The following is an 8,068-nucleotide window of genomic DNA, read 5'->3' on the forward strand; positions in this document are numbered from 1 at the left end:
GCCCGGCTGGGGGTGGAAGATGAGGGGGACCTGGCCAGCCAGAGGCGGGGGACAAGGAAGGAGGGGAGCAGAGGCGTCCTGTCATCTGCCCTTGTGACTTCTGCTTCTTTGGAAACTTCTCTTCTTTTAGTTCCTGGGGAATGACAGCATCCGGATCTCTTTCTGCTTCTCTAACTCACTGGGCCTACGTGCTCACCTGCAGGCCTGGCCCCGGGCTCCATGCCTGGCTCTCCGCTCTGGGCCATCAGACTAGCTCTCCTTTCCTAGGATTTCAGCACAGCCCCGACAGAAGGCTCTGAGGTCTCAGCTGCCCGACCTGTTGCTCTCCCAGCGTCTGGGCCACATGGGCGCGCTGCGCATTGGGCACGGGCATTGAAACTCTGAGGTTCAAAACGGAAGCCCTGTCCTCCCTTCCTCACGTGGCTCCCAAGCCAACTCCCATCCCCAGCTTCTCTCTTACCTAACCCCCTTGGCTGACATTAATTTAGACTTCAAAAGTTTACAGTTTCAGCTGCCTTCCCTCTTTTAGTCCCAATACTTAATCAAGCAACATAGACTGACTGCCCTCTCCTTTGAAATTGTCACCCGTGTCCCCTTTCTATGTCATTCCCCAAGTTCAATCCAAATGTAAGCTCCATGCTTAGACGGTGAGTACTCCTTACTTACAGTGTGTTCCCTTTCTAAGCACCAGACCTTTGAGGATATGGGCAGCTGCTCACCTCCACCCAGCAACGGATCCTGCCCCAAATGGGAGTTAGAGTAGGACCCTAATCAGTGAAAAGTGGCTGCCACCCCACTTTGGAGTGGAAATAAAAATAAACATCATACCTAGGTGTAAAATAACCATGTGGAAATCACCCAGATTACTGAGACTTTCCCATATGAACCTGGAAATACAATTTGCTGCTTTCAAAATATATTTATCTAATTCCTTTTTTAAAAGCCATTTTTGGTGCCACTCTGCTTTCTACTGCTCCAAGTCTGTGCTCCAAAAATCTGATTAATCCAGTTCTGCCTTTGCGAACCGGAATCCTACTTACTGTTGAATGTTCTGCTCCTTTTCCTAGCAAAATTGGATACATGCATGACGGCTGGGTTAGTGGGAGGGAAGGCATTTTGTTATTTTATTTCTTCTGGGGGTTCCCCCCGCCTACTTTTCAGCAGCTGTACCAGAGGAAAGTAATAAATCCTCCCTGACTGCTGGGTCCCTGCAAATTGCCCCTGTGATGGACAAGTGTTGTGGGCAGCCTTGCTAATAACATGAGTCTCAATGTCATTATCGCTCCTCTGATGCTTAGACCCATTTTTCAGAATCCTTTCGGTCATCAGGCACCTGCTGAATGCTCACCAAAAAGTGACAGTTGCCCAGAGGCATGAGACTCTACGGTTAGCAAAGACACCACGTGACAGGTGACAAGCATCCCTAAAAGATGCTTCTCCAAAGGTTAAAAAAAAAAAGTCTCCTTTTAAAGTGAATCAATCAGTACCCGGTGTTTGGACGTCATTTAAAGCCCAGCCCCACCTACATGCCAAATACCTAAGACCTTTTAATAAACGACTTGGCAGTAAAAGTATCCTATTTATAAGTAAGCTTTATACCTCCATTCTTTGGAGCTAAAGTTTCTACTGGTGAATGACCTGTGCCAATCGACTCTGTCCGGTCTCTGGGACTCTGCAGATAGAGGTGTACAGCTTTTTGAACAACCCTGTGAAGGACACAGACCTTCCAAGCTGTGGACACACCTCAGACAGAGCCCCTGACTTCACCCCGCCCTCTCCTCCCCTACGCATGGTATGCAGCCTCCCCAGCACCCTGATGCCACTGCCCGGCGACTCACCCCCCATCCACGAGTTTGAAAGGAGCCGGGTGTCAGGAAGGTCCCCTGGCTTCAGGGACTTGCTGCTCCTGCCCCGTGGTTCACCGTCCATGGTGCTCTCCTGGCCGGGCAAGCTCCACTCTCCACTTCAGTGGCTCAGTTGAGTCCAAATTCCATGCTCCCCCTGCTCCTGGGAATTCCAGTGCTCGGGCTGGCTGAACCGCACGGTCCTGGTCAGACGGTAGAGAACAGCAGAGAGCAGAGCAGGCACGGTAATGTGAGCACTACCTGTGGTCAGACAGACGCGCGCGCCCAGACACACAAACACACGCGCGCGCACACACACACACACGCGCACACACACACACACACACACACACACACACACATGCTCCACCTAGCTGCCTGGAGGTTGGCCAAAGCTCCCAGCGGCCCCCCAGCCCCAGTCTGCAAAGCCGCTGATGTCACGTCCTTTCCCAAACTGAGACCAATCAGTGAGGAAGCCTTGGTTTATCAGGAAGGAAAGTCAGTTTGTAACTTTTTGGAGAGCAAAGGGAACAAGCAGGGTGGGGGGTGAAGGAAGCCACTCCCTGCACTCAGCTGAGGTCGGCTGGCTCTCTAGGGGCTTCTCATTGTGGAGAAAGTCCCAGAACCCAAGAGCTGAGAGAGCGGGTTTCGCTGCAGCCCGCCTGAACTGCTTGCCCAGCAACATGCACAGCACGCCCTGGCCATCTGCACATGTGGTTTCAATTTTTCTGGGAGTTTCTTATGGGAAAATGTGCCTATATGTTACAGAAATGCCCCTTTGGACAGAACTTCTGGTTTCTTCCCTCTGACTTCTAGGATTTCCCTCTGTGTCCTGCTTCTCCCTTCCCCCACAAACTATATTTTAACTTCTAAATAAATAATTAATGATTGCTACTGGAAAATGGGTTGCTGCCTGGCCCTGGGGTGCCGGAGAAACCTGCTACTTTGTTAATTATAAAAAGTTTTCCTCTGGGAAGGTCTCTCCCGCTCGCCTTTAGGAAAACAGTGGGTCCTTGTATGTGGGTCTCCTCAGGTGGACCCGGGCTCCCCCCCGCACCCCTGGGTGCTGCTTCGGGCTGACGGCCGGCCCCAGGGCGCCTTTCTTCCCAGGGAGGGAAGGATCTGAGTTAGTCTCAGGCACAGTCTGTCTCTGAAATGGCTGCAGAGGATTTGGGGGTTTTGTTCATTTGTTTTGTTTTGTTGTTTTAATGCCAAAAAGGTAGCCGCACAGTTTCAGACTGAGGGAGTCCTGGACGGAAACACTTGGCAATGATGCAAGGAATGGCCTTCGCATTTTAAAATGCATTTCTGTAATTATATTACCATCTTGTCCCATGCCTCCCGCGCTCATTTCATCTTGGGGCTCTCCCCAGGTGGGTCTGTAGCTGTCCCTTCCTTTCTTCATTACTGTGTAGCATTCCATGTCGGGCCCCAAGTATCTCACTCTTACCGGGGTGATGGAGGCAGACCATTTACCATGGCTGTTAGGACCACAGAAATAGCACAGTTCATTTTTGGTCTCAGTGGCTCTGAGCACAGCTGCAAATGTTTCTAGAGGAGAGATTCCTAAGAGGGGGAAAGGCCGGGTCAGAGGTGTGCTCCCACAATGTCCAGAACGAAAGACACATGCGGAAGTGACTACAAGCCAAACTGGGGAATTCTGAGTGAGGTCGGGGGCTTGGGGCACGGTTGAGCTCCACGGTACTGGAGGTTTCCAGAAAGCCGTCATTGCAGCAAAGTAGGCAAAGGCGTGGGAGACCTCTCTGTATTCCTGCTTACAGCTGCACACACAGGCTCAATTATCTCAATACTCATTTCATTTTGGAGAAGGATTGAGAGAAACTTCAAGATTGTTCCTTCAAGATTGAGAGAGACTCTGCCAAACTGCCCTCTGGTTCTTTGCAGAATTTACCGAACAGGCCGGAGGCATAGGCATTGTTCGCTACAACATCAGGACAGATTCGAAGAACTACAAAACTTGCATTTGGCAGAGACTGAGAAATGTATTCCCATCGTAGACTGGAGGACACGAAGTTAAACAGAGCAGCACCCTGGGGATCCTGAATATGATCCTCGTTCTTTGAGTAAAATCTTCATGGTACAGCTTCTTTATTTACTTTTAATTAAACTCCAAGAAGAGAGCCCTTTTCCATATCCAGATTTCAGTTTATTGTCCAAAAGGGCAATTAAGAGGATTTCCAGGTTGTTGCCTTAGTACCTGGGAAGGAATTACTCAGCTTTTAACCTTCTCCCTACATTTATAATGTTGGTCACGTCTTGTGAATAGGAGTGGATGGGAACTGATTTTTTTTTTAACTGCTCAGCCACACCTCCAGTCAGGAATTCAAACAGAATTACAAGAGAAGTCATGCATTTTGAAGGGTCCGTGTGAGGATGAAGCGGATTTACATGTGCATGAGCTGCGACTACAGAGGAACAGGTGGGCTGACAACCCGAGGACAACCGGCAAATTTCCAGTCGGTCCTAGTGTGTGTGCGCGCACGCGTGCTCAAGACACTTGGCCCAGGTTAGGTAAGAAAAAAGAGTTATGGCCTGCAGCAGCAGTAAAGGCCACAGTCACTCTTTATCAAGTGCAGTCTTAACACTAGCCAGTGCCTCTGCGCGCCCCCCACCTAGATGTCCACGGCTGACAGCACTCATGGCCTCTTCCCCCCCACCCCAGGCCTGGGGGAGCTTTGAAAGTCACCTCCAATCAGTCAAAGTCGGCCCAAGAGCAGAAACCTCTTGTCATTCCAGCCAGCAATTTTTCTAGCACAAAACCTTTAAAACCCCAAAGCTACCCATCTCCTCTGATAATTTGGAATCATCTGCGCTTCTCGCAAAAAGCCTCGCTGTTTCCTTTGTTCTGGCTTAGGGGTACTTGGGACCACACTCACTCATTCCAGCTCCATCTAGCAGTACAGTAAGATTCCAACAAGGATGTGTTCTTTAAAATCCGGGCATAATGCAGTATTCTTGAGGAAAACAATCTGGCAAATCAAAATTGAAGGAGATGGTTTGCATCACAATGGGGCTGGAGTCTTCAGAACTGCCAAGGGCACGGAAGACAAAAGTGAGGGTGGGGCGGCTTTCTAGCTCCAAGGAGAAAACAGCCAGGGATCCTTGATCAGATCCTCACTGGGGGTGTGTTGGGGAGAGGGGGGACGAGACCTAAAAGACATCAATGCCACGATTGTAAAAATTTAAATATGGACTAAAATCATGTAGTCACAAAAGCATCACTGTCAAGCTTCCCGCATGTGATTACTGCACCAAGGGGATATGAAATTATCTCTGGGCTCCTAGGAGTTGCTTGCTGTAGTGCTCAGGACAGAACCACATGCAGCTTGCACAGGGAGGAATGCCTGCCCCTATGGACACACTGTTCACTGAAGACAAAAAGCTAATGCACGCTCCACAGTCAAAACACACAAGTATATGCAAAGCCCACATTGCCCAATCTGTTCACAAGCCACTGCCATTCCTCATAAACCCAACAGCCACACGTCCCAGCACCTCCAGCTGACTAGAAACACTCCTCTCCTTGTGCAATTACATAAGCCCATAAGATAAACAACAGCCCATTTTTATTTTTTTTTATTTTTTTTTTTTTTTAAAGATTTTATTTATTTACTTGACAGACAGAGATCACAAGTAGGCAGAGAGGCAGGCAGAGAGAGAGGGAGGAGGAAGCAGGCTCTCTGCCGAGCAGAGAGCCCGACGCGGGACTCGATCCCAGGACCCCGAGATCATGACCCGAGCCAAAGGCAGAGGCTTCAACCCACTGAGCCACCCAGGCGCCCCCAACAGCCCATTTTTATTAAAATTTTTTTCATATTTTTGGTCATCGGGGGCTTTTTTCCGTAACATCGAATTTTTTAAAAATATTGCACCAAAATATTTACTTTGACCATAGAGTTTCTGGGTGGCCCCTTACATTTTCTGCAACACTCGCCTCAGCTAACCCTGGTCTTGGGGAAGAATCATGACCTCCACGGTTTATTCACGAATGGCTCATTTAAAATGATTTGTCTAGGGGTGCCTGGGTGGCTCAGTAGGTTAAGCGTCTGGCTCTTGATTTCGGCTCGGGTTGTGATTTCGGGGTCGTGATCTCAGAGTCATGATCTCGTGGGATCAAGCCTATATTGGTCTCTGTGCCCAGTGGGGTTTGCTTGAGATTCCTTCTCTCAAAAATAAATCAATCTTTTAAAAAAATTATTGGTATATGTATTCATTATACATGGCTTATGTACACAAGTGTTCTACAGGCATGTGCACACACATGCATACATGTGTACGTATAGATGCATGAGTGCATGCACACAGATAAGCAAACGTGGCAAAATGCTAAAAATGGGTGAACTGAGCTGATAGGTATCCGAGTGTTCATGGTATTATTCTTGTCATTTTTCTGTAAGCTGGGAAAGTTTCCAAACAACAGCGGCAGGGGGAAACATACTACATAAAAATTGAAATCCCTAGCAAGCTGTTTGTCTACCATTCCTCCCTCCCCATGCCAGCTCCAGGCACATCAAATCGTCTCCACCGTGAGCACTGTTACTGAGAAAGATATCATCTGTAAACCTCAGGTTTCTTTGACAAGGCGATATTAGAAATATCAGGGAAGAGAATCACTTTGGGAGAAACTGTTCCTTAATAAAGGACACAGAAAAAACAGATGTTGAATGACATACCTAACCTTTTAAATGCTTTAAGGGATGTCAAAAGAGTTGAGGTGTAAGTCTTCAAATAAAACAGGCAAGTTTACTTTTTTAAAATAATGGCTCAAGGCAGGTGAGGGATATAGTCAGATAAATGATGGATGGGTCGATAGAGGAGAGACAGACACAGGGTACAGAGACTGACGTATTATGTGTCTCTATAGAGAGACACATGGTACCTGGATAGGTAATACTGGATATTTGTGTGGTTACACAAATACTTTTCCTTAAAAGTGATTTATTGTGGGACGCCTGGGTGGCTCAGTTGGTTGGGCGGCTGCCTTCGGCTCAGGTCATGATCCCAGCATACTGGGATCGAGTCCCACATCGGGCTCCTTGCTCGGCAGGGAGCCTGCTTCTCCCTCTGCCTCTGCCTACCACTCTGTCTGCCTGTGCTCACTCACTCTCTCTCTCTAACAAACAAATAAATAAATAAAATTTTTAAAAAAGTGATTTATTGTGTAATATTTCAATTATTTTTAACTATTACTTCAAATAGTTTTTTAATCAGTAGATAACTCTTCTGAACATCTAAGAAATACTTCAAACATTTAAAAAGATTTATTAAAAATTGAAGTTCACATTAGCAGTATTTGCAACAGTAAGAAATTAGAAGTAATCTAAGTATTCCAACAATATAGAAGTAGCTAAGAGGCAGAAGGCAACCATTTAAGAGGATAGAGTCAAAGGGTTTGAAACTGAGAAAATCATTACAGTATGGTGTGGGGGTAAGGCAAGAATCAAAGATACTTTTACAACACGATCACGATGTTAAACCAAGCAAAGAAAGCAAAACAAAACAAAAAACATGATATTCTGAAAAAAGTCACTAAAATTTCACGGTAAAAATAAACTAATAAATTTCAGACACCTGCCCAAGGAGTTCTTTCATAATTCAGTCACCGTGCCAGGGACCCTGCCCAATCACCTTACCTAAAACAATAGCTCTCATCATCACTCTTTACCCCAATCTGCTTTATTTTTCTTATCACTTTTCTGACAGGATGATACATATGTATGTGTTGCTTATTTGCTGTTGCCTCCAGTAATACATAAGTTTGTCGAGGGCAAGGACCTTGTCTATCTTTTTCAAAGCCTGAGTGTCTGGTTCATAATAGATGCCAGGTAAAAGGTATTGAAGGAATTAACTGAAAAGTTGTCCTACAGCAATTCAAATATGATTGTAATTGTAGAAAATTACACAATTTGGAGAATAAAACATCCCACATCCTATGAAAAATGAAATAATCCAGTGTTAAGTGTTAAGAAGTGTTAAGAACCCCCAAAAGCAAGCAATATAATAGCATATAAACCTGAGGATTCCATCTGATGGTCTAATTCTAGCTTGATGGACTGTAGGACTCACAGGAAATGTAAAGATCACCTCATGGCCAATCTCTGTATTTATAAATCATAAAACATGGCAGCAGCCCCAAGACACAGGGATCTGGACCTGTTCTGCATCCACATCCTTCTGGAATCAGATGGATCGGTCTGGTAAAT

At 46.5% G+C, this 8,068-nt stretch overlaps 1 protein-coding gene across 5 annotated transcripts in view; it reads right to left on the reverse strand.

Moving 5' to 3' along the window:
• The window catches only part of ASB9 (ankyrin repeat and SOCS box containing 9), a 33,449-nt gene that overhangs the window by 24,067 nt on the left and 1,314 nt on the right, over positions 1–8,068 (reverse strand). For 3 of the 5 annotated variants that reach the window (XM_080831223.1, XM_080831227.1, XM_080831226.1), the window contains exon 2: positions 1,839–2,047. In XM_080831223.1, coding sequence (XP_080687349.1) covers positions 1,839–1,929 — 91 coding nt within the window. In that variant the 5' untranslated portion in view covers positions 1,930–2,047. Of the gene's footprint in view, positions 1–1,838; positions 2,048–4,741; positions 5,411–7,878; positions 8,040–8,068 lie in introns of those variants that run through there. The other 2 variants (XM_080831225.1, XM_080831224.1) reach the window with 2 other exon arrangements.

The sequence above is a fragment of the Martes martes genome (assembly GCF_963455335.1).
Source record: "Martes martes genome assembly, chromosome: X".
NCBI lineage: Eukaryota > Metazoa > Chordata > Mammalia > Carnivora > Mustelidae > Martes > Martes martes.